General features: G+C 48.9%; 1 protein-coding gene across 2 annotated transcripts in view; it reads left to right on the top strand.

Annotated features, from left to right (window-relative positions):
- Nucleotides 1-26,942, top strand: part of CPAMD8 (C3 and PZP like alpha-2-macroglobulin domain containing 8) — a 500,517-nt gene that overhangs the window by 61,025 nt on the left and 412,550 nt on the right. For both annotated transcript variants that reach the window (XM_077253153.1, XM_077253145.1), the window contains exon 2: nucleotides 19,990-20,141. In XM_077253153.1, the coding sequence (XP_077109268.1) occupies nucleotides 19,990-20,141 (152 nt within the window). The remainder of the gene's footprint in view (nucleotides 1-19,989; nucleotides 20,142-26,942) is intronic.

Below are 26,942 nucleotides of genomic sequence, written 5' to 3'. Positions count from 1 at the left end.
GTGAAAACAGTGTAATTGTGATACCACACAATAGTCTTGCTATCAAATACAACTTATCGTGACTCCGCAGTCCTTTAGTTGCTGACAGTCTGATAAAGGATGTAATGCCGGTGGAGCTCAACAATGCGTCTTCAGGCTTCCCCGCCCAACACACGGTCTCGCTTCTGGCGGCAGCGGGCGGTCACCGGTATTGCCCGCTGGGCCCCTTGTCCATGTAACTGCAGAGCAAAAGAGTAAAGCTCTCAACAAGTTTCCTCATAGCACGTGTCTCTCTGAGCAGTTGCCGTCACCTAAATGGCTGGTCTGCATGGCTCTGCCCCGCGTGCGCTCCTCTATGCGCCAGCTGAAGTGAGGATTGCAGCAGTAGTCTCTGTCCCACACGGGTGCCACTGTGCGTCTGTCAGCAATGGGTTCGCGCCTCAGGGTTCTGCACCAGGCCCTCACTCCTCCGCACTCTGCTTAGCTGGGCGCTCGGCTCTCTCACTGGCTCAGTGGCCTGTACGCGAAAGCTCTGCCGCAGTTCTGCCCCGCGCTGCCACTCATACTGAGGAGCCTTTTGAGGGCAGAGCAAAGTACTGCAGTGTGCAGGTGCCAGGAAAGGTCAGAGATGCTCCTTTTTGGGAGCAGCAAATGTTTGTAGTTTGGAAAGAGAAGATGCAATGTTAACAAGCCATCCAAAAATTATCCCTTTATTGGGATCAGCAGTAGGTTGGTTGTTTGGAAAATGAAGATGTACAGTATAGTTATATTGCGATAGATAGGCAACAGTGATTATTCCCTGTATTCATATAATCCTAAAAGGAATTGTATAAGAAATGCAAATACTCAGTACAGTAGCCTTTGACACGCATACTTACATTGACAGAACCTTTATATTTGAATACATAATTAGTTGGCTTTCTACTTTCTTGTGCATAAACAATGAAAATGTGTAATTCAAATGCAGCAGTACAGCTGCAAGCTACACTAAGGGTACCGTCACACAGTCACACTTTGATCGCTACGACGGTACGATTCGTGACGTTCCAGCGATATCCATACGATATCGCAGTGTCTGACACGCAGCAGCGATCAGGGATCCTGCTGAGAATCGTACGTCGTAGCAGATCGTATGGAACTTTCTTTCGTCGCTTGATCACCCGCTGACATCGCTGGATCGTTGTGTGTGACAGCGATCCAGCGATGTGTTCGCTTGTAACCAGGGTAAACATCGGGTAACTAAGCGCAGGGCCGCGCTTAGTAACCCGATGTTTACCCTGGTTACCAGCGTAAACGTAAAAAAAACAAACAGTACATACTCACATTCCGGTGTCTGTCCTCCGGCGTCTCAGCTTCTCTGCACTGTGAGCGCCGGCCAGCCGGAAAGCGAGCACAGCTCGCACACGTCTGACGTCACCGCTGTGCTTTCCGGCCGCTGTGCTTACACAGTGCAGAGAAGCTGAGACGCCGGAGGACAGACACCGGAATGTGAGTATGTACTGTTTGTTTTTTTTACGTTTACGCTGGTAACCAGGGTAAACATCGGGTTACTAAGCGCGGCCCTGCGCTTAGTTACCCGATGTTTACCCTGGTTACCCGGGGACTTCGGCATCGCTCCAGCGCCGTGATTGCACCGTGTGACCGCAGTCTACGACGCTGGAGCGATAATCATACGATCGCTGCGACGTCACGGATCGTGCCGTTGTAGCGATCAAAATGGCACTGTGTGACGGTACCCTAAGTCACTGTGTGATCAAACATACTTGCATTGCCAACTGGAACCTCCCCTATCTCTCCCACTATTGAATCTCTGTATTTTTCGCAGACTACTACACTAATGATCTTTAATTTAACAGTTGCACACCCAGGGCTGCCACTAGAAATTTCGGGGCCCCATACTGGCAAAATTTTCAGGGCCCCCTTGAGACTCCGCCCAGGCTCCACCCCAGCCTCGCCTCCACGCTCCACCCCTCAAACTGTCCACAGTCCCACCGCTCTCTCTTGGAAAAACTCCACTTCTCACCAATCACACATTGAGGGTACATGTCCACCTTCAGGATGGCCGGCGGTTGCGTCGGAGCGGCAAACCCGCTCGGCGCTAAGCCCCGCCCCCTACTGTGACGCGATGATGCCGGATGTGTTCATTGCACACATCCGGGATCATCGCACCCCACACATAGGGCCCTGTGTTATAGCTTGCGGCGGCGCAGCTGCCGCAAGGAACACGGACATGCTGCGATCTTAAAAGAAGCGCCGCATGTCCGGAGTCGCAGGGCCGCCGGGTGCGTGTTACCACGCATAGTGGAGATGGGATTTCATAAAATCCCCTTCACTATGCTGGAACATCTGGACGCTGCGTGTTTGACGCTGTGGCCCCACGCAGCGTCAAACACGCAGCGTTTACTTAACGTGGACACATACCCTAACAGTTCCCATCACCAGATCACACATATAGCCGGCAGCTTTTGTTTTGGCCAAAAGATTTTGTAAGCCGCCACCATAACACGGTAGACTCTTTTGGTGAGGCCCTACTCTGCTGTAACCTATTAAATATTTGTTAAAATATGCAATACAATTTAGGTATATTTTTATTTATTTTTCAATTTTTAAAATGACCAATAATATCACATAAAAAGAACAAATACCGCTACACCATGACCAGATGACATATTACCACCACAGTGATCAAATAATATCACATACAAGGGACAAATACCGCTACACCATGACCAGACCGCATATTACCACCACAGTGATCGAATAATATCACATACAAGGAACAAATACCGCAACACCATGTCCAGACCACATATTACCACCACATAGTTACTGAATACTACAATTCTGATCAGTGATAAAAAAAAAGCACCACACTATCACCATAAGTGCCATTATACACAGGAGATCTGTACTTAGTATGCAGTGTCTGTGTACAGATAATACAGTGATCACTAGTGAAATTATACACAGGAGCTCTGTATATAGTATACAGTGTATAGTGTCAGTGTATAGGTAACACTGACTTACCAGTGACGTCTCTAGGTGAAGTCCTTCATCTTTCATCCAGCACAGACCGCCATCATGTCTTCCAGCCTGGACTCGTTTCTGCAGGAAATAACACAGTTATCTCGAGCTCCGCTTGTAGAACACATTACTTAATTTTTCCCAACTTCTACATTACACCGCATAAAGAAAAAGAGGCGACATAGTGTCACTCTACACAGTAACAGGACCGCCCCCTCATTTAAAACAGTGTCCTCAAAAAATAAATACATCACTGCAGTAATAATATCCCTTAATTAGTCCCTATGGTAATAATATTCCCCATCCTGGCCCCCGTGTGTCTCATTCCTGGCGTCAGCTATATGTTCTCCCATCCTGCCCTCATGAGTATCCATCCTGCCCCATATGATCTCCCCATCCTGCCCCATCTGTCTCCATCGTATCCATCCTGCCCCATGATCCTGCACAATCTGTCTCCAATTCTGCCCCCAGTGTCTCCAATCATGCCTCCTGTGTCTCCAATCCTTCCCCATCTGTCTCCAGTCATGCCCCCATGTCTTTCATCATACCCCATATCTCCATTCTGCCCCTGTGTCCAGCATCATAGCCCCTGTGTCCAGCATCATTCATAGCCCCTGTGTCCAGCATCTCTGCCCCTGTGTCCAGCATCTCTGCCCCTGTGTCCAGCATCTCTGCCCCTGTGTCCAGCATCTCTGCCCCTGTGCCCAGCATCTCTGCCCCTGTGTCCAGCATCTCTTCCCCTTTGCCCAGCATACTGCCCCTGTGTCCAGCATTCTGCCCCCTGTGTCCAGCATCCTGCCCCTTTGTCCAGCATACTGCCCCTTTGTCCAGCATTCTGCCCCCTGTGTCCAGCATTCTGCCCCGTGTCCAGCATACTGCCCCCTGTGTCCAGCATCTCTGCCCCTTTGTCCAGCATACTGCCCCTTTGTCCAGCATTCTGCCCCGTGTCCAGCATCTCTGCCCCTTTGTCCAGCATACTGCCCCTTTGTCTAGCATTCTGCCCCGTGTCCAGCATCTCTGCCCCTTTGTCCAGCATACTGCCCCTTTGTCCAGCATACTGCCCGTGTCCAGCATCTCTGCCCCTGTGTCCAGCATCTCTGCCCGTGTCCAGCATCTCTGCCCATGTCCAGCATCTCTGCCCCTGTGTCCAGCATCTCTGCCCCTGTGTCCAGCATCTCTGCCCCTTTGTCCAGCATACTGCCCCTTTGTCCAGCATACTGCCCGTGTCCAGCATCTCTGCCCCTGTGTCCAGCATCTCTGCCCGTGTCCAGCATCTCTGCCCCTGTGTCCAGCATCTCTGCCCCTGTGTCCAGCATCTCTGCCCCTGTGTCCAGCATCTCTGCCCTTGCCCAGCATCTCTGCCCCTTTGTCCAGCATACTGCCCCTGTGTCCAGCATACTGCCCCTGTGTCCAGCATTCTGCCCCCTGTGTCCAGCATTCTGCCCCCTGTGTCCAGCATTCTGCCCCCTGTGTCCAGCATTCTGCCCCGTGTCCAGCATCCTTCCCCTTTGTCCAGCATACTGCCCCGTGTCCAGCATACTGCCCCCTGTGTCCAGCATCTCTGCCCCTTTGTCCAGCATACTGCCCCTTTGTCCAGCATTCTGCCCCTTTGTCCAGCATCTCTGCCCCTTTGTCCAGCATACTGCCCGTGTCCAGCATTCTGCCCCCTGTGTCCAGCATTCTGCCCCCTGTGTCCAGCATTCTGCCCCATGTCCAGCATACTGCCCCCTGTGTCCAGCATCTCTGCCCCTTTGTCCAGCATACTGCCCCTTTGTCCAGCATTCTGCCCCCTGTGTCCAGCATTCTGCCCCGTGTCCAGCATTCTGCCCCGTGTCCAGCATCTCTGCCCCTTTGTCCAGCATACTGCCCCTTTGTCCAGCATTCTGCCCCATGTCCAGCATCTCTGCCCCTTTGTCCAGCATCTCTGCCCCTTTGTCCAGCATTCTGCCCTGTGTCCAGCATCTCTGCCCCTTTGTCCAGCATACTGCCCCTTTGTCCAGCATACTACCAGTGTCCAGCATCTCTGCCCCTGTGTCCAGCATCTCTGCCCCTGTGTCCAGCATCTCTGCCCGTGTCCAGCATCTCTGCCCCTGTGTCCAGCATCTCTGCCCCTGTGTCCAGCATCTCTGCCCCTGTCCAGCATCTCTGCCCCTGTGTCCAGCATCTCTGCCCGTGTCCAGCATACTGCCCGTGTCCAGCATCTCTGCCCCTTTGTCCAGCATACTGCCCCTGTGTCCAGCATACTGCCCGTGTCCAGCATTCTGCCCCCTTTGTCCAGCATTCTGCCCCTTTGTCCAGCATCCTGCCCCTTTGTCCAGCATTCTGCCCCCTGTGTCCAGCATACTGCCCCCTGTGTCCAGCATCTCTGCCCCTTTGTCCAGCATACTGCCCCTTTGTCCAGCATTCTGCCCCGTGTCCAGCATCTCTGCCCCTTTGTCCAGCATACTGCCCCTTTGTCCAGCATTCTGCCCCGTGTCCAGCATCTCTGCCCCTTTGTCCAGCATACTGCCCCTTTGTCCAGCATACTGCCCGTGTCCAGCATCTCTGCCCCTGTGTCCAGCATCTCTGCCCGTGTCCAGCATCTCTGCCCCTGTGTCCAGCATCTCTGCCCCTGTGTCCAGCATCTCTGCCCTTGTCCAGCATCTCTGCCCCTTTGTCCAGCATACTGCCCCTGTGTCCAGCATACTGCCCCTGTGTCCAGCATTCTGCCCCCTGTGTCCAGCATTCTGCCCCCTGTGTCCAGCATTCTGCCCCGTGTCCAGCATCCTGCCCCTTTGTCCAGCATACTGCCCCTTTGTCCAGCATTCTGCCCCCTGTGTCCAGCATTCTGCCACGTGTCCAGCATACTGCCCCCTGTGTCCAGCATCTCTGCCCCTTTGTCCAGCATACTTCCCCTTTGTCCAGCATTCTGCCCCTTTGTCCAGCATCTCTGCCCCTTTGTCCAGCATACTGCCCCTTTGTCCAGCATTCTGCCCCGTGTCCAGCATCTCTGCCCCTTTGTCCAGCATACTGCCCCTTTGTCCAGCATACTGCCCCTTTGTCCAGCATTCTGCCCCTGTGTCCAGCATCTCTGCCCCTGTGTCCAGCATCTCTGCCCTTGTCCAGCATCTCTGCCCCTTTGTCCAGCATACTGCCCCTGTGTCCAGCATACTGCCCCTGTGTCCAGCATTCTGCCCCCTGTGTCCAGCATTCTGCCCCCTGTGTCCAGCATTCTGCCCCCTGTGTCCAGCATTCTGCCCCGTGTCCAGCATCCTGCCCCTTTGTCCAGCATACTGCCCCGTGTCCAGCATACTGCCCCCTGTGTCCAGCATCTCTGCCCCTTTGTCCAGCATACTGCCCCTTTGTCCAGCATTCTGCCCCTTTGTTCAGCATCTCTGCCCCTTTGTCCAGCATACTGCCCGTGTCCAGCATTCTGCCCCCTGTGTCCAGCATTCTGCCCCCTGTGTCCAGCATTCTGCCCCATGTCCAGCATACTGCCCCCTGTGTCCAGCATCTCTGCCCCTTTGTCCAGCATACTGCCCCTTTGTCCAGCATCTCTGCCCGTGTCCAGCATCTCTGCCCCTGTGTCCAGCATCTCTGCCCCTGTGTCCAGCATCTCTGCCCGTGTCCAGCAACTCTGCCCCTGTGTCCAGCATCTCTGCCCCTGTGTCCAGCATCTCTGCCCGTGTCCAGCATCTCTGCCCCTTTGTCCAGCATACTGCCCCTGTGTCCAGCATTCTGCCCCCTGTGTCCAGCATTCTGCCCCCTGTGTCCAGCATTCTGCCCCGTGTCCAGCATTCTGCCCCGTGTCCAGCATCCTGCCCCTTTGTCCAGCATACTGCCCCTTTGTCCAGCATTCTGCCCCCTGTGTCCAGCATTCTGCCCCGTGTCCAGCATTCTGCCCCGTGTCCAGCATCTCTGCCCCTTTGTCCAGCATACTGCCCCTTTGTCCAGCATTCTGCCCCGTGTCCAGCATCTCTGCCCCTTTGTCCAGCATCTCTGCCCCTTTGTCCAGCATTCTGCCCTGTGTCCAGCATCTCTGCCCCTTTGTCCAGCATACTGCCCCTTTGTCCAGCATACTACCCGTGTCCAGCATCTCTGCCCCTGTGTCCAGCATCTCTGCCCGTGTCCAGCATCTCTGCCCCTGTGTCCAGCATCTCTGCCCCTGTGTCCAGCATCTCTGCCCCTGTCCAGCATCTCTGCCCCTGTGTCCAGCATCTCTGCCCGTGTCCAGCATGCTGCCCGTGTCCAGCATCTCTGCCCCTTTGTCCAGCATACTGCCCCTGTGTCCAGCATACTGCCCCTGTGTCCAGCATTCTGCCCCCTGTGTCCAGCATTCTGCCCCTTTGTCCAGCATCCTGCCCCTTTGTCCAGCATTCTGCCCCCTGTGTCCAGCATACTGCCCCCTGTGTCCAGCATCTCTGCCCCTTTGTCCAGCATACTGCCCCTTTGTCCAGCATTCTGCCCCGTGTCCAGCATCTCTGCCCCTTTGTCCAGCATACTGCCCCTTTGTCCAGCATTCTGCCCCGTGTCCAGCATCTCTGCCCCTTTGTCCAGCATACTGCCCCTTTGTCCAGCATACTGCCCGTGTCCAGCATCTCTGCCCCTGTGTCCAGCATCTCTGCCCGTGTCCAGCATCTCTGCCCCTGTGTCCAGCATCTCTGCCCCTGTGTCCAGCATCTCTGCCCTTGTCCAGCATCTCTGCCCCTTTGTCCAGCATACTGCCCCTGTGTCCAGCATACTGCCCCTGTGTCCAGCATTCTGCCCCCTGTGTCCAGCATTCTGCCCCCTGTGTCCAGCATTCTGCCCCGTGTCCAGCATCCTGCCCCTTTGTCCAGCATACTGCCCTTTGTCCAGCATTCTGCCCCCTGTGTCCAGCATTCTGCCACGTGTCCAGCATACTGCCCCCTGTGTCCAGCATCTCTGCCCCTTTGTCCAGCATACTGCCCCTTTGTCCAGCATTCTGCCCCTTTGTCCAGCATCTCTGCCCCTTTGTCCAGCATACTGCCCCTTTGTCCAGCATTCTGCCCCGTGTCCAGCATCTCTGCCCCTTTGTCCAGCATACTGCCCCTTTGTCCAGCATACTGCCAGTGTCCAGCATCTCTGCCCCTGTGTCCAGCATCTCTGCCCGTGTCCAGCATCTCTGCCCCTGTGTCCAGCATCTCTGCCCCTGTGTCCAGCATCTCTGCCCCTGTGTCCAGCATCTCTGCCCCTGTGTCCAGCATCTCTGCCCCTGTGTCCAGCATCTCTGCCCGTGTCCAGCATACTGCCCGTGTCCAGCATCTCTGCCCCTTTGTCCAGCATACTGCCCCTGTGTCCTGCATACTGCCCCTGTGTCCAGCATTCTGCCCCCTGTGTCCAGCATTCTGCCCCATGTGTCCAGCATTCTGCCCCCTGTGTCCAGCATTCTGCCCCCTGTGTCCAGCATCCTGCCCGTTTGTCCAGCATCCTGCCCCTTTGTCCAGCATTCTGCCCCCTGTGTCCAGCATACTGCCCCCTGTGTCCAGCATCTCTGCCCCTTTGTCCAGCATACTGCCCCTTTGTCCAGCATTCTGCCCCGTGTCCAGCATCTCTGCCCCTTTGTCCAGCATACTGCCCCTTTGTCCAGCATACTGCCCCTTTGTCCAGCATACTGCCCGTGTCCAGCATTCTACCCCCTGTGTCCAGCATTCTGCCCCCTGTGTCCAGCATCTCTGCCCCTTTGTCCAGCATACTGCCCCCTGTGTCCAGCATCTCTGCCCCTTTGTCCAGCATACTGCCCCTTTGTCCAGCATTCTGCCCCGTGTCCAGCATCTCTGCCCCTTTGTCCAGCATACTGCCCCTTTGTCCAGCATTCTGCCCCTTTGTCCAGCATTCTGCCCCTTTGTCCAGCATCCTGCCCCTTTGTCCAGCATTCTGCCCCCTGTGTCCAGCATACTGCCCCCTGTGTCCAGCATCTCTGCCCCTTTGTCCAGCATACTGCCCCTTTGTCCAGCATTCTGCCCCGTGTCCAGCATCTCTGCCCCTTTGTCCAGCATACTGCCCCTTTGTCCAGCATACTGCCCCTTTGTCCAGCATACTGCCCGTGTCCAGCATTCTACCCCCTGTGTCCAGCATTCTGCCCCCTGTGTCCAGCATCTCTGCCCCTTTGTCCAGCATACTGCCCCCTGTGTCCAGCATCTCTGCCACTTTGTCCAGCATACTGCCCCTTTGTCCAGCATTCTGCCCCGTGTCCAGCATCTCTGCCCCTTTGTCCAGCATACTGCCCCTTTGTCCAGCATTCTGCCCCTTTGTCCAGCATCTCTGCCCCTTTGTACAGCATACTGCCCGTGTCCAGCATTCTGCCCCCTGTGTCCAGCATTCTGCCCCCTGTGTCCAGCATTCTGCCCCATGTCCAGCATACTGCCCCCTGTGTCCAGCATCTCTGCCCCTTTGTCCAGCATACTGCCCCTTTGTCCAGCATACTGCCCCTTTGTCCAGCATTCTGCCCCGTGTCCAGCATCTCTGCCCCTTTGTCCAGCATACTGCCCCTTTGTCCAGCATACTGCCCCTTTGTCCAGCATTCTGCCCCGTGTCCAGCATCTCTGCCCCTTCATCCAGCATACTGCCCCTTTGTCCAGCATACTGCCCGTGTCCAGCATTCTGCCCCCTTATCCAGCATACTGCCCCCTGTGTCCAGCATCTCTGCCCCTGTGTCCAGCATCTCTGCCCCCTGTGTCCAGCATCTCTGCCCCCTGTGTCCAGCATCTCTGCCCCCTGTGTCCAGCATCTCTGCCCCCTGTGTCCAGCATCTCTGCCCCCTGTGTCCAGCATCTCTGCCCCCTGTGTCCAGCATTCTGCCCCCTGTGTCCAGCATCTCTGCCCCTGTGTCCAGCATACTGCCCGTGTCCAGCTTTCTGCCCCAGCGTGTCCAGCGTTCTGCCCCGGGCCCCAGCGTGTCCAGCGTTCTGCCCCGGGCCCCACCCCCCTGGGATCGCCGCTCTCAAAAAAAAACAAAAAACGAGTCCTTACCTTGCCATGCTCCTGCGGCGGGGAACCTCAATTCCTCCACGCAGGTGAAGGACGCACTCGCCGGCGGCTGACAATGACGTCAGACGCCGGCGAAGTGCGACTGCGCACTGCGGCCGCTCAAGTCAGCTGCCAGCCTCCGACTGGCTGGTGGCAGCTGTTAACTATTGACGTGCGGGCACGGGTCCGCATGTCAATAGTGTCCCGCAGGCCCACAGCGCCGGCAGGGGGGGGGCCCGCAGCGCCGGCGGGGGGGGGCCCGCAGCGCCGGCAGGTGGGGGGCCCGCAGCGCAGGCAGGGGGGGGCCCGCAGCGCCGGCAGGGGGGGGCCCGGTGAGCAGATTAGACGGGGCCCGATGCGGGCCCCCTCTGCTCACCGGGCCCCATACGCCAGTCATGGCTGTCATGCCCTGATGACGGCCCTGTGCACACCATACTGTAATGCCTGCTGCAGCGCAGTAGCACAGAGGTACAATCACAGAAAAACCACCGAGCAGCATGCAGGAGCCACTAGGTGGCGGAAGAGTAGTCAGAAAAACGGGGTTAGCAACAGAGAGGGAACGAAGTACCAGAGGTCACAGCAATACACGTGGTCAGAAACAAGCCAAAGAAGTCATAGCCGGTTGGGAGCAGGAAAGCCAGAGACGGAAGACAATCAGCAAGTGTTTGGACAGACTTTGCTGGACTTAAGCAACCACATGGCAGCCCAGAAAAACAAACTTGCTGGCATAGAGTCCCAGTATGGACGGGCTTTTCAGGACATAAGCACACAAATAGCTGCACAAGTGACTTTACCCTCTGGGCAACCGCCACCAGCTAGCCCACCTAAGTTGCGACAAATTTTGTGGCTTTGTGAATCAATGTATGCTATATTTTGATGTGCATGCTGACCGTTTTCCTACTGATAGATCCAAAGCATTGTGTGTAATAATGCTGCTGACCGCACGAGCGCTCGCCTGGGCGAATCCGATGATTGAGTCTCGTGACCCACGGTTAAATAACTTGAATGATTTCTTGGCCGCTATGGCATTAATGTTTGATGACCCTAATCGCCGTGCAACCGCTGAATCTGCTTAGTTGTCTTTATGCCAGGCTAAACGTTCTGTTATTGAGTATGCCACTGAATTCAGGAGATTAGCGGTAAATACCGATTTCTAACTTTTCCCTTCCTTCCAAAGAGCCTGCAGGTAAAACCTCTCAGGAGGTGGAGGAGGTGCCCATGCAAATTGATTCCGTTCAGAGGCGCGAGATCAATGAGCGCTGGGAACATCGCCTTCGTGAAAGTCTATGTTTCTACTGCGGCCAGTCTGACCACTTCTTGATCAATTGTCCTAAGTGTCCTAGACGGCCTAACAAGGTGCTAGCAGCAGTAGAGGAGTATGACAACTGTGATGATGAATCTGACATCTCTGAATGTAGTCTGCCTTTAAACGCTGTATTCCATTCACTTTCTATGACTTCACCCCCCAAGCAGCTGAAGGAAAAGAACTCTCACTGTTCTCTCCCTATTAAGATCCTGTGTTCAGGACAGTGGATTTCCAGTGCAGCTATGATTGACTCTGGTGCAGGTGGCAATTTCATGGATATCTCATTTGCCAAGGAACATGGTATTGAAATTCAGCAAAGAGCCTCTCCAATTACCATGGAAACAGTGGATGGGTCACCTTTAATCTCTGGGACTGTGGATCAGGAGACTCCTTGAAATTGTGTTGGAGCCTAATCATCAGGAGCAACTTTCTTTCTTCCTAATTTCTTCTCCTCATTTTCCTGTGATTTTAGGCATTCCTTGGTTGCGTTCTCAGAACCCAATTATCAACTGGGAGACCAAGGAGATTACCTTTCCAACAAGGAGCAACTCAGCGTTAACAGAAGCTGTCCCGGAGTTCATGGCTACGGAACTACATGTACAGGTATTTACTTTACCTCCAGCATATAAAGAATTCTCTGACATCTGTGACAAGAAGAATGCAGATCAGCTTCCTCCACACAGGCATTATGACTGTCCCATTGAGCTGCTTCCTGGGGCAGCTATTCATTTTGGTAACGTATACCCTTTGGCAGTACCTGAGCTTCAAGCCTTAAAGGAGTATATTGATGAAAATCTGGCCAAAGGCTTCATACGTCCTTCTTCTTCACAAGCAGGGGCACCTATATTTTTTGTAAAAAAGAAGGATGGGACCCTGAGACCCTGTGTTGACTATCGAGAACTCAATAAGGTAACTGTACGAAACCGTTACCCTTTGCCTCTGATTCCCGAATTACTGGAAAGAGTCCGCCATGCTAAGGTGTTCTCTAAACTGGATATTCGTGGGGTTTATAATTTGGTGCATATTCGTCCAGGGGATGAGTGGAAGACAGCATTCAGATGCCGGTATGGACACTTTGAATCTCTTGTGATGCCCTTCGGGCTTTGTAACGCCCCTGCAAAGTTTCAACAACTTGTTAATGACATTTTCAGAGATTTGTTGGACCAGTTTGTGGTGATCTATTTGGATGATATACTAATCTTTTCTGACTCTCTACAGAAACATGAAGAACATGTCAAAACTGTTTTAAGACGTCTGAAAGAGAACCATCTGTATATTATGCCGGAGAAATGCGAGTTCCATCGTTCTGAGATACAGTTCTTAGGTTATATCATCTCTCCCCTGGGGCTGAACATGGAATCTGGTATGATTCAGGCTATCCTTGACTGGCCGGTACCCAAGAACGTTAAGGAGGTCCAACGTTTTATTGGTTTTGCAAATTTCTACAGATGCTTCATTCGAAATTTTTCTGATATTGTCTGTCCCATTACTTCCTTGACAAAGAAGGAAAAGCCTTTTAAGTGGTCATCACAGGCTCAAGAAGCTTTTGATTGGCTTAAGATCTGTTTCACATCAGCACCACTGTTGATACACCCAGATCCAACACTTTCATTCATTGTGGAGGTGGACGCTTCTAATAATGCTTTGGGGGCTATTCTCTCCCAAAGAACTGGAGAGAAGGGTCTGCTACATCCTTGTGCTTTCTTTTCCCGTAGACTAACCTCAGCAGAGAAGAATTACGACGTGGGAGACAAGGAATTGCTGGCTATTATTGCGGCTTTCAAAGAATGGAGGCATCATCTGCAAGGAGCTGCACAACAGCTCATAGTGCTAACTGACCATCGCAATTTAGAGTTCCTTAAATCCGCTAGATGTCTTTCTCCTCGTCAAGCTCATTGGAACTTATTTTTAAATCAATTTAACTTTGTTATCTCGTACCGTCCAGGTTCTCGTAATGGGAAGGCTGATGCTTTATCCCGAATCCATGCTGCGGATTCCGTACCTGGAGCCCCGTCCAAGACCATTCAATCTGATGCCAATTTCATCGGAGTTATCCACGATCAGGACTTGTGGAAGGAGTGCAGGGAGGCCTATGACGGTGATGTATTTCTGGCCAACCCACCTGTGGATATTAATCTTGTCTTTAAAGGTGGCATGTGGTTCAGAGATCGACGTATCTACGTCCCTGAGGTCGTCCGTCTGCAGATCCTCAAGTTGGTACATGACTCCAAGTTGGCTGGTTACAGGGGGGTACAGAAGACACAAGAGTTCCTGAGCCGATTCTTCTGGTGGCCAACTTGCCTGAAGGATACCAAGGACTATGTTCTCTCTTGCGAGGTATGTGCCCATTACAAGACTCCTCATGTGGCACCTACGGGTCTTCTACAACCATTATCTGTTCCGTCCCGCCCTTGGGGGTCTATATCAATGGACTTTATTGTGGAGCTGCCTACATTGGGGGGCATGAATACAATCATGGTGGTAGTTGATCGCCTGACTAAAGCTGCTCATTTTGTTCCATGCACCGGCCTCCCCTCAGCTAAAGATACAGTGAACTTGGTTATACAGAATGTCTTTCGGTTGCATGGGGTTCCGTATGAGATCATCTCTGACCGTGGAGTACAGTTCACTTCAAGATTCTGGAAGGGGTTTTGCTCTGCACTCAATATTAATGTCTGTCTCTCTTCCGCTTACCATCCCCAGACAAATGGTCAGACTGAGCGTACCAACCAGACGCTGGAACAATATCTAAGATGCTATGTCAGCCATCTCCGGGATGATTGGTTGGAGTTGCTGCCCTTAGCTGAATTTTCATATAATAATTCTCAGAGCGCCTCCACTAAATTTACACCTTTCTTTGCCATTCTGGGTTATCATCCGTGTATTTTACCCAGGTCTCCAATTAATTCTCCAGTTCTGGCAGTGGAGGAAAGGCTGACTTCGATGAGACAAAATCTGGAGGTTCTGAAGGAATCCCTGACCACAGCTAAAGAACGTTATAAGAGATCGGCTGATAGATTCCGTAAACCTGCACCCATGTTCAAGGTAGGAGATTCCGTGTGGTTAGCAACTAAGAATCTGAAGTTAAACGTTCCTTCACAAAAACTTGAACAGAAATTCATTGGCCCTTTCAAGATCAACGGTATTGTGAGCTCTGTGGCCTGCCGGCTGAAGCTGCCTAGGACTATGAAGGTACACCCAGTTTTTCATGTATCTTTACTAAAGCCTGTATCTCCTAATACCTTCTGTCATGTCGGACGCTGTTCAGACCAGGTCGTTCGACAGACAGCGGTAATTCCGCTTTTGACCACTATGTGCTCATTGGCGCCGGCTAGATTTTATCTAGCTGTTCCGGGGTTAGTTTACCTGATGCTCGGATTGGAAGCTGGTCCATGCCCATTGCCTTTAAATAGTTCTCCTGGACATTGGGCGTCGCCGATTATAGCTTCTGTCTTGTGCGTTGTTATCTCGGTCTGGAGTGGTGAGCTGGTAGTTGGAGATTCGTTGCTGGTGGTGTATTTTCCTTTGTCTTATTTACTCCTTCCTATATTTGTATTTATTTTGCTCTGCACATTTGTAGTGTAATCCTGAGTGACTGCGGCGTGGTGTACATTTTCCGTTATCCTTGTCTGTGCTAACTGTGGGTATTGGTGTATTACCTCTTCACTGGGTGGTGGGCGGAGGTTTCAGCCTAGGGTTGAAACAGGAGACAGGGTGAGGTTCGACGCCTGGACATGCACACCATCAGTGTAAACTCCAGGTAGAGGGTCAGACAGGATTTCCCTAGTCTGAGGGAAATTGCAGGGGCCCGGGTTATTAGCTCTTGCCCACCTAGTCTCCCCGTGACACCTTCCAGGGACATGTTGTGCCACCTCCGCAGCCTGTGGTGATTGATGGGCAAGAACAATTTGTGGTGGAGGAAATTATTGATTCCAGGATTCGCAGGAATCGGCTCCAATATATGATAAGATGGCAGGGATATCCCCCTGAGGAAGACTCTTGGGAACCTGTGGAAATCATCAATGCCCAACAGAAGATTTCTCGTTTTCATCAGAGATTCCCTGAGAAACCAGGTCCAGGATCGTCCTGAGGCCGCTTCTAAGGAGGGAGTAATGTCAGGACTCTGAACATTTTTTACCTTTTGTGCATTACTGCCCTTTTCCAAGATGGCGTCTTTGGTCTCATGTGCACTGTGTCTTCCTGCTATAAAACTTCACCCCAGCCTTCAGTCTGTGCTAGAGTATTCTGCCTTGCATCCAGCTCCTGACCTCTGATTACTCCCTGGACATATACCTGCTCCTGTGAACCTGTGTGGTGATCCTGCTATTCTGCTCTGAGTTCCTGCTGCATACACCAGTTCCAGTAATCCTCCTTCATCTGCTGCTCGTATTTACTTCCATCTGCATTTGCTGGACATGTAAGCATTTGCTGCTCTGCAAAAACCTGAGACTATTAACCAGGCCTCCCTGGTTGAGCTAAGATATTATTTGAACTGCCTTATAAGCTTATCTATCTGTGTTTGGACTAAGACAAGGATTTATTCATGTCAAGTATCCTCAAGAATAACTGTGCTTCATAGACTTTCTGCTTGATTGCATTTTCCTCTGAAGTTTCCTATATACTGCTAAGCTGCGTTTAATATTTACACCAAGTGTTGTGGACTTGAGTTTCTCTCTGCACCTGTTTGAATCACCGTGTGATAATATAGACTTTACGATTTATAAAACTGTATCCTGTAGTTGTCTTTTTCCACGCAAAGAGTCTCCTGAGTTATCCCCTATAATTATTACACAGAGTGAGTACAGAAATTGGACTGTATCCAGTTTACAGGAGAGAGCCAGAGACCTGGGCCTGAACTACCAGGGACTGACTAATGAGGCCTTAATCGATCTACTGGTGGGTGCTAGCCAGACCACCTACTCCCATATGTCTGAAGGACGAGCACTGGAGACAGGGACCCCCACCCCAAAAAGCCAGTGGGTGGTGTGGTACGAAGAAGAGATGGCGGTTCTGGGCCCAGGCGTCTCTCAGGAGTAGAAGGAGGAGGCTGCCCACCGGGCACAGTGGAGACAAGAAGCAATGGAGCTTGAAAGAGGGAGTAACACAATGTGGAATGTAAACCCAATGATCCGGGAGCCTGTACGGATCACCCGGACAGAGTTTAAGCCATTTGATGAGGCTTCCGGAGATGTGGAGTGGATCTTCAAGGACTTTGAGCAGCAGTGTGCTGTGATGGAGGTGCCCCACTCAGGCTGGATGCGTTTGTTAGTGGGACACTCCTGAACGGTAGCCTGGTGGAGGCTTACCGAACCATTGACTCACAGCGGAATCGGGATTATAACATTGTAAAGCAGACTATCCTGGATTACCATGCTATCACTCCAGACTCATATAGGGCCAAGTTCCGAGACCTCCCATGCACTACGGGGGGATCGTTTAGGATGTATGCACATAAGATGTCCCAGGCATGTCGGAGATGGCTGGAAGCAGAAAACGCCTTTACTGTGGAAGATGTTATACAGGCGTTCCTTATAGAACAATTTCTTGCCAAGTGCCCCGCAGAGGTACGGGAATGGGTCCGGGAGCACACGCCGTGCACCATGGATAGAGCTGCAGCCCTGGCCAATGAAGCCCGTACTATCTGACCGCAATGGAGGAGCCTTCTGGACAATGAACCACGGCCTTCGACCACGCCCCGTCCCCTCCAATTATAACTGCCTCTCCACCCAGCCGCAGGCTGACGACAATCACAGCTCACAATCCTGGGCCCCAACAGTTCCGACCACGACCTGGGGGTATCACAGAGAGGATATGTTACAGGTGTGGGCAACCTGGACATTTGCAGTCTAGCTGTCCCTCAAGGATACCGAGGGAGCCCTACACAGCCCCACCACATCCAGTGCATCTTGTGCACTCCATCCCGCCTGAGGAAGAGGAACCACCACCCCCACCAGAGTGGACCACTGACCATGGCACCATAGATACCCCTCCTGGAGTGTACAGACTCCGGCATTCGTCCATCAGAAATACAGAGCAACGGCATTGCCACCTGCAGGATGTCTTAATTGATGGATACAAAGTGTCGGGATTTAGAGACACGGGGGCATTCCTGACTATCGCTGACCCCCGTGTAGTCCGACCCGAGGCAATTCACCAGGGCCCGGGAATTCCCCTTGTCCTGGCAGGGGGTGTCCGCAAATATATACAGAGAGCTTTGGTACGTTTGGATTTCGGTTTTGGAGAAGAACTGTGTTGGATTGGCGTTATGGGAGGACTTCCTGCAGATATCCTCCTTGGAAATGACATTGGGGAGTTGCAAAGTCATTTTGTGGGAGCAGAAGGTCCGTGGGCTTCTCCTTATTCTGAAAGAACAATTGGAGGGAGATATCGCAGATACCGTAACGCCCTTCATTCCCTACATTCTAGAGTTCAGAGACTGTCTCGCCCAGCTAGCTACCTTGGCTAATGAACATCAGCGAACGGCCCAGTCCAGTCAAAAAGCCTGGTATGACCATAAAGCCAGGACCCGGGAATTTATGGACAAGTGCTCATGATTATTGCAACCCCTGCCACGGTACATGGAACTATAAACAGTGGAGCAAAGTGGACTAAAGTAAGCAGGCCAGAGGTCTGTCTAGACCTAATGGCGTGCTCACTTATTATGAGGGGGAAAGGTTGTGATGGTGTGATATGCTATGTGAGTATCATTTTTGTGTATATTTCTATTTTACTAATTATCATGGTGTTACTGTATCTTGTAGGATGAGTTGTTATTTGCTATCTGATATTCTCCCCACAGTTCTGTATTGTTATCTCTCCACAGGGTCAGTGAATAATGTTGTTTGCTAATATGCTAATGACATGTTGACCTAGCTTGTTGAAACAATGAGCCCTGAGACCTTCCCCCTCCTGGCCTGTCAATGAGGGGGGGAGACTTGTAAATATCAGGGAGGTGAGACACAGAGATCAGTCTGGTGTGGAACCATGATGTGAAGAGCATATCAGAGAGAAAGAAGGGAATATGGACTGTTATCCTCTGTGCTGGATTGTTGGACTTTTATTCTGTAACTGAACTGTATTCGTGTTCTGGAATATTTAATACTTTGTGTGATGAATCGTATATATGGACCTTTTGTGTTTTGCCTAAATAAAGGTCTTGGAATTGTTCACTATTCTCTTGCCCTGTTGATTGTGTGATACCGGAGAAGGAACCCGTGACAACTGGTGGCAAGCGGTGGGATCAACAGAGCGTAACCTAATGGAGAACCACACACAGAGTGTCAGGACTCTGAACATTTTTTACCTTTTCTGCATTACTGCCCTTTTCAAAGATGGCGTCTTTGGTCTCATGTGCACTGTGTCTTCCTGCTATAAAACTCCACCCAAGCCTTCAGTCTGTGCTAGAGTATTCTGTGTGATACCTTAGAAGGAACCTGTGACATCACTATTCAGACTATTCCTAAAATGGCTGCTGCATTCCCTGCCTCAGCTTTTATTCAGGCTTTGATAGACCCTCCTGACTTTTTCTGCACTACACCATATGAGGTGATAGCAGCAAGTCATTTTGGGGGATGCCTACGCAGTCGTGCCTGAGGTCATGTGAGCCTTGTTTTGCCAATGCAATTATAGGCTTGTGTAAATTTGTGGTGTTAATTTTTGGGTGATTTTCTCAAATCGTATGGAAAATTGTCTTAATTTGCTGGGTCCAGAAATTTTCATAAAATTCAACACAAATTACATTTGTATTTGATAAATTTGCTCACCTCTACTGCCTACTCATTTTTTAAGTGGAAGTGCTAGTGCCAAAACAAAAACTGGCAGACAGTTAATAATACCCGATTCCTCCTATCTCTCTTGTGATTGGAAGTAGAGGTCAGCGGTTCGGTCCAGGCAGAACTTTTTTAAATAGGTGCATGCCTGTATCAGTATTTATATGCTTAATGGGAACCTGATACCTAGGAAAATACTTTTTTTTGCTGTGGATATAAGGTGAAACCTACAAGAAAATAGCGTTATGTTGCTTCCTGGCCGACTAACTGAAAGTGCGACGACTTGGAGAAAGTAAACTTATTTCTGCTAGTTGAAGAAAAATATTCTCCAGAAAACAAGAGCGCTAGAATATTTTTCCGAATTTTAAGCAGCTATACTGTGTAACTGAAGCAAATGCCTCTAAAACATACTGTACGTCTACCGAAGTGTGGCCAATATACACACATTCATGTTATTATATTGCAAATTTCCTAAATGTCTTCAGGTTAAAATTGTTTCTACCTGTGTTCAACACATTCATAAATTGTCCTTTTACCTACAAAAATGTTAAGCCTACAGGCTTGAGGATGTCTGTGCTTTCCCCATCTTTTTCTTTACTAGACTGCCCAAAGGATGATATTAACCCATTACTATGCTTTGAAGTTTACCTTCAACATAGTTAATTACAGTAATTAGAATTTGTCCTGTTCTTTTATGTAAGGGGGCCAAACCCATAAGATAATTGACATAGTATGCCTCCAGGTAGCTCTGTGGTTATGGAATGTCTGTTGTTAATGGTAGAAAAAAATAGATAAAAAAATAAAAATCTCACATGTTTTTTTCTAGTGGATTTGCTTTTTTTGCCATTCAGTTTCTGTGATAACATACCTTTGCTGTTAAATTAACTCTCTTTTTCTGCTGTACTTGTTGGATTTTGTCACAGTTGTCTTTTTCTCTCAAACTAGGGGTTACCTGATAGCTGCTCCATCAGTTTTCCGATCGGGGGTTGAAGAAGCAGTGAGTGTTACCATCTTTAACACACTTATAGAAACCAAAGTCCAGGTGAAGCTGGTGGTGAAAGGGGAAACTGTAGCATCAGGTTATGGATCAGTACTAGGTAGGTTAAAGCATTTTTGCTACATAAAATTGATTTTCCTTTATTTGTGTATGTAAAATACAGCTCTGGCAAAAATTAAGAGACCACTGTCTGATTTTTCTCTTTATAGGTAAATTTTTGAGTAAAATGTACATTTTCCATTTATTCTATATACTACTGAGAACATGTCTCCGAATTTCCAAGCAATAAATTTTGTATTTTTTTTCAGAAAAGGAGAAATGGTCAAAATGACAAAAAAAAGTACTTTCAGACCTCAAATAATGCAAAGAAAACAAGTTCATAATAAAAAATAATCTTAGTTCTTCTTCCCCCCCTTCCCCCTCCCTTTCTGGGAATTATCTGGAGCGCCAGTGTTTCTTCCATTCCCAAAAAATAATCTTTATTTTTATATAGCGCTAACATATTCCACAGCGCTTTACAGTTTTGCACACATTATCATCGCTGTCCCAGATGGGGCTCACAATCTAAATTCCCTATCAGCATGTTTTTGGAATGTGGGAGGAAACCGGAGTACCCGGAGGAAACCCACACAAACACGAGGAGAGCATACAAACTCCTTGCAGATGTTGTTCTTGGTGGGGTTTGAACCCAGGACTCCAGCGCTGCAAGGCTGCAGTGCTAACCACTGAGCCACCGTGCTGCCCTTCATAATTATTTAGAAACAAAAATACTAATGTTTTTAACTCATTACTTGCCAAATTAAAATTTTTACAAGTACGGATTTTTCAGAAAAGGGCGTCCCAATATTCATTTAAAAATGACAATGACATGATTTCCTATTTTGAAAACATTCATTTTACAAACACAACACAAAAAATTGGACCTACTTATAAAAATTATAAAATCTTAGTTGCTAGAAGCTAAAGATTAGGCGTCCCAAAAAAAGGACATTAGTAAATAATGGGTAAACTCAGGAAGAGTTCAGAAATCAATTTTTTGTGGAATAACCATGATTTTTAATCACAGCTTTCATGCGTCTTGGCATGCTTTCCACCAGTGTTTCGCACTGCTCCTGGCGCCAAAATGTAAGCAGTTCGTCTTTGTTTAATGGCTTTTGACTATCCATCATCTTCTTGATTACATTCCAGAGGTTTTTAATGGGGTTCAGGTCTAGAGATTGGGCTGCCCATGACAGGGTTTTGATGTGGTGGCTTCTTAATTTTTGCAAGAGCTGTATACTTATCCATACTTTATCTAGAAAACATATTTTTTCTTTATCCATATAGTATTTAATCAAATACTCTAAAAAAGGAAAGCCTTTCATTACTTATACTTATTTTGAGTGTAATGTATAAAATTTAAAAACATGGCTGCTTTCTTCCTAAATTGTCACTGTGAAAGATGACACCAGAGAGATCACGTAGAATCCCTCTGTTGAGCCAACATGTGACGAACCCACACCTTGCCACCTCGCCTGATGTCACTATTCGATCAGCTGGTTCACACACCCCCTGAGGACATATATGGTCAGCTTGGCACAGTTTTACACACACATGAGCTGATGTGGACCATGCAGTCACTGACGTGGCACCACACTCGTCCACAACCCTGACTGGCTGAGGGACCTCTTTCACAAGCACCAGTGAAACAGAGCACTGCCAGCCTGGTAGGACTGCCACCAGTTCCTTGTTAGATATAAACCCAGTTTGTTAATGGAATTATATTGGGCCAGAAACTAGCCCTGATAGCATAGAAAGTTAGACCGAGAAGCGGACTTGTGGATTTGTGTATCGAGATAAAAGAGCAGCCCAAGGTTAAATTATATATTTAATTGCCTTAAGGGCACACTAGAAAATACACTATATAAAGGATGATTACATATATACAATAGTCAGATATGCAAATACAGATAGTGGTAGGACAAAAGATATAAGCAGAATATTTGTTATTTACCAGGTGATGTTAGATCCACCGGCATAACAGAGAGAAAGCCCACATGGCCTAACACTAGCCTTTATCCATTTGGGTCACTTCCTTCCTGTCCTCTGATCTGAACCTAAATCCCCTCCCTTGGCCTCTGCAACTGAAAACTCCAAAACCTATGAAAGATCATAACTACTTTCTGGACGGTCCTAGGGCAAGGTTCTAGTGCCATCGGATCCAGATGGGCCCCTACTATGCGTGGGGACTAAACAAGCCTTTGCTACCTGGCTTCTAGTAGATGTTCTATGTATCTCCATAACTCCTTATAGAACCATGTTTCTGAATGTTCTTTGTTAACTTCAGCATGACTATATTGCAATCCAGCTTTTGTCCTGCTCTGAGCAGCTCAAGGTTTAAGGTTTGGCCCCACTGCTGATAGCTGCGCACTGAAGGGGGTTTTATACTCCCATGCAACATGGGATACAAACGATTAGCATGAAATTATATCTCCAATATTTTTAAAACCTCTCCTTTTTGGAAGGCGGTAGGGGGCAACACTTTCCGGTGTTCCTGCAGGTGCCGATCTGCAACCTCCCCTTGTAGGGATAACCCATCGGCATTACTGTGGTCATGGCCCTTCTTGTGGTGAATGACGAAGTAGTACTTCTGGAGCACAAGGTTCCAATGTAGCAACCTCCCATTCACTCCGAATACGGTGTGGAGCAGGCCACCTCCCTCGACAGGTACAAAATGGGGACCTTGGCATGTACACTGTCATCGGTCTGTACTACAAAATGACTTGTAAAATCGGCTGCTTGTAGTACTGGGAAGCTGGAAAGGGTGGTCTTCAGTGCCTGGAAGGCCGTCTCACAGGCGTTTGTCCAATCGACTGCGGAGGGAAGCTTTTTCCTTGGTGAGTTGTGTCAGAGGCTTTGCCAGCCTACTATAGTGAGAGATGAACTTCCATTACCTGTTTTTTGGTCCTGGGGGTGGGCCAGGATACGATGGCATATACCTTCCAGGGCTCTGACTTTAGAGTCCCCCGCCTGCCCGGTGTCCCAAGTAGCAGACCTCTCTTATGCCAGCTGGCACTTTTCCAGCATAAAGGTCACGCCTGCCTGGCGGATCCGCCCGAGCACCTGCACCAGGTGTTCTAGGTGCATGTGTTTTGCATGTATCTTGAAACCTCATTTCCATCTCTTCAAGCTTATTTAATGGTATATACGGTAGTTCATTCATCTTACTGAGCTGGTCCCTGATGCTGTAAGGTCATGTCACTAGATTAAAGTTTTATGATCCATGTTGGCCTGCAAACTTGTTTGTTTATCTCCACATGTTTTGTCTCCTGCTGTCTTAACTTAGTTGATTGATTGCTAACGAGTCACATTAGTGATAGTTCTAAGAACAAACCTTATTCAGACATAGATTTGGGGGAGCATTTATGTAGGGTGCATTTTTTCAAAGTGCCTTGCAGTTAATCATGGCAGTTAGACAGGGCAGGAGACAGGTAAGACATTTAAAGAAACCTACACCGTGTTCCAAATTATTATGCAAATTGGATTTAAGTGTCATAAAGATTTAATTGTTTTGTTTTTCAAATTAACTCATGGATGGTATTGTGTCTCAGAGCTCAATGGATCACTGAAATCAATCTTAAACACTTGTGATAATTAGTTTTCCAGGTGATTCTAATTAAAGGAAAACTACTTAAAAATGATGATCCACATTATTAAGCAGGCCACAGTTTTCAAGTAACAAGGGAAAGAAAAAGGATCTCTCTGCTGCCGAAAAGCATCAAATAGTGCAATGCCTTGGTCAAGGGATGAAGACATTAGATATTTCCCGAAAACTTTAGCGTGATCATCGTACTGTTAGGAGATTTGTGGCTGATTCTGAGCACAGACTTGTTCGTGCTGATAAAGGCAGAATGAGGAAGGTTTCTGCCAGGCAAGTTCATTGGATTAAGAGAGCAGCTCCTAAAAAGCCATTACAAACCAGCAAACAGATATTTGAAGCTGCTGGTGCCTTTGGAGTCCCTCGAACCTCAAGGTGTAGGATCCTTCAAATGCTTGCTGTGGTTCATAAACCTACTATTCGGTCACCCCTAAACAGTGTTCACAAGCAGAAATGGTTGCAGTGGGCCCAGACATACTTGAAGACTAATTTTCAAACAGTCTTGTTTACTGATGAGTGTCGAGCAACCCTGGATGGTCCAGATGGATGGAGTAGTGGATGGTTGGTGGATGGCCACCATGTCCCAACAAGGCTGCAACCTCAGCAAGGAGGTGGAGGAGTCATGATTTGGCTGGAATCAATGGGAAACAGTTGGTAGGGCCCTTTAAGGTTCCTGAAGGTGTGAAAATGACCTCTGCTAAGTATATAGAGCTTCTGACTGACAACTTTCTTCCATAGAAGCAGAAACGTGCCTTCGGGATCAAAATCATCTTCATGCATGACAATGCACCATCTCATGCTGCAAAGAATACCTCTGAGTCATTGGCTGCTATGGACATAAAAAGAGATAAACTCATGGTGTGGCCACCATCTTCCCCTGACCTCAACCCTATAGAGAACCTTTGGAGTATCATCAAGCAAAAGATCTATGAGGGTGGGAGGCAGTTCACATCAAAAAAGCAGCTCTGGGAGGCTATTCTGACTTTGTGCAAAGAAAGACAAGCAGAAACTCTCCAAAAACTCACAAGTTCAATGGATGCAAGAATTGTGAAGGTGATATCAAAGAAGGGGACCTATGTTAACATGTAACTTGGCCTGTTAGGATGTTTTGGAGTTAAATAGCTTTTTTGTTCAGTGAATGTGACCTCCTAATGCTGCAAATTCCACAAATGAGCATTATCAGTTCTTTAAAACATATCAAATGTTTGGAAATTCTACTGTGCCTAATAATTTGGAACAGTGCATTTTGAGTTTTTATTAATTTTGGAGATTATACTGTTATCATTGGGAGGTTTCTTCAATACAATTCGATTTATACTCTAACGGGTGATGACTTTTATTAGGCTGGTTTCACACTTGCGTTTTGATCTGCAGCGTTTTTGGGAAAAAAACGCATGCGTTTTTTTTCCCTATGTTTAACATTAAACACGCATGCGTTTTTTTTGGTACGCGTTTGTCCGCTTTTAACAACGCATGTGTTTTTTGGCTGCATGCGGCATGTTGCAGAAATGCAACATGTAGTAATTTTCAGGGGCGTTTTTTTGCCGCAAAAAAACGCATGCGTTCATTTGCGTTTGATTTGAGTCAAAAAATACATTGATGTCTATGGAAACGCATGCGTTTTTGTGTACATGCGTTTGCATGCGTTTTTGAACGCATGCGTTTCCATTAAGATAACCATGTCTAGACACTGATAAGACACCCCCTACCAACAAGGTGATAAAAGGGAGGTTGGGGAAAGTTTCAGGAAACTCCTCATCAGACTCTGAAGAAGACAAGACACTGGCAGGACGCATTTTGGAGGACAAGACCCAGCTCAATGTGAGTATATCCTACCAATGCCTTTATTTTCTAATTTTTGGCTCTACATGTCCTAATTTCTTCCATTTCTTTCTTTCTACATGCCTCAGAATGTCTTCTTCGGAGTCTTCATCTGGTGAGGAGTTTGAGCCACGTCAGTCGGAAGTGGAGCATGTCAGTGAGGTGAGCGTTTGCCTCGTCAGATTGGTAAGTATTCACTGTCACATCGACACATGTGACAATTTTATTTTTCCTTTTTTTTAGAGCACTTCTACTGAGGCACAGACCGGGCAGGAGCAGCGGAGTCAAGGTCCGGTTGGAAGACGGCAGCGGGTATGTATACAAGGCTGACTGTCCTCATTGTAAAATTCTTGAATCTTCCTTTCTTTACACTCGTATATCTTTAAATTTTTTTTAAGGAATCCTTTTGTATGTTTACTATTGTATTCATGCCATTTCTCATCATCTGTTCTCTTTCTTTTCCTAATGTGATTGAGCAAACTGTAATGATTGTCTTTAATTTTTAGGTTTCATGACGGGACGATGACCTTATTGACAACGACCTCCTAATAAGCCTGGTCCAGGAGCGAGTTCTGTTGTGGGGATCCACTGCATTCGATCAACACCACTCTCCGACGTCTGTGGAATGAGGTGGCCCAAGCGTTGTGGGATGGATGGGACAATGCCCCGCCATGGGTCCGTAGTGCATTTGGTAAGTGTTGCACTGCAGTGTGAAGCAGCAGAGACCTTTGCCGTGCTCTCTTGACTGTGTGTGATGAAAGAAATTCTCTGGAGTTTCTCTCATCACACACAGTTTTATTTGAATGGCAAAAATTCAATGTCCTGACCATAATTTTTTTTTTTTTAACAGTGGACAAAGTCAGAACACGTTGGCGTTCCATGAAGGACTGCTTCAACAAGGACCTGCGCCAAGAGAGTCGTGCTGCCAGTGGTTCAGGAGCAAGGATCAGACCGTACAAGTATCATCGCGTGCTGTCATTTTTAAGACCGGTCCTGTAAGACCGGTAAGTTTTTCTCACATGCTTTTGGTTGTATTGTATTGACATAATCTGTATTTTAAAATTCCACAGGATTTAGCGTCTGGTTATTTTTTGGTATTAATTTTCTGTTTCCTTTTTTCACTGCACACACAGCACGACTGTCGAGCCAGGTTCTGGAGCGGTCCTTCAGCCGGCAGCCACGGAACCGTCCCAGCCATCCAGCAGCGCAGCAGCAGGTGGGCCTTCCACACTAACTGGAGACCAGGGAGCAGGCCCGTCAGGTATTCTCCTTTCCCAGTCCTCTTCCACTGCCCCCTTTTTTTGGGGCTCATCCGGGCAGCGACAGAGGGCTTCGGACAGGTCAATCATGCCCGAGTTTTTGCACTTGAGCTCGGTTTTACACGAAGCAATCAAGGCTTTAGGTAACCGAATGGATGTTTCTCATAACCTCTTGAATTGCCGT

This window comes from Ranitomeya variabilis, chromosome 1 (assembly GCF_051348905.1).
Source record: "Ranitomeya variabilis isolate aRanVar5 chromosome 1, aRanVar5.hap1, whole genome shotgun sequence".
In the NCBI taxonomy this organism is placed as follows: Eukaryota; Metazoa; Chordata; class Amphibia; order Anura; family Dendrobatidae; genus Ranitomeya; species Ranitomeya variabilis.
The sequence above is the reverse complement of the archived record's forward strand: the minus strand, read 5'-3'. Positions and strand labels throughout refer to the sequence as shown.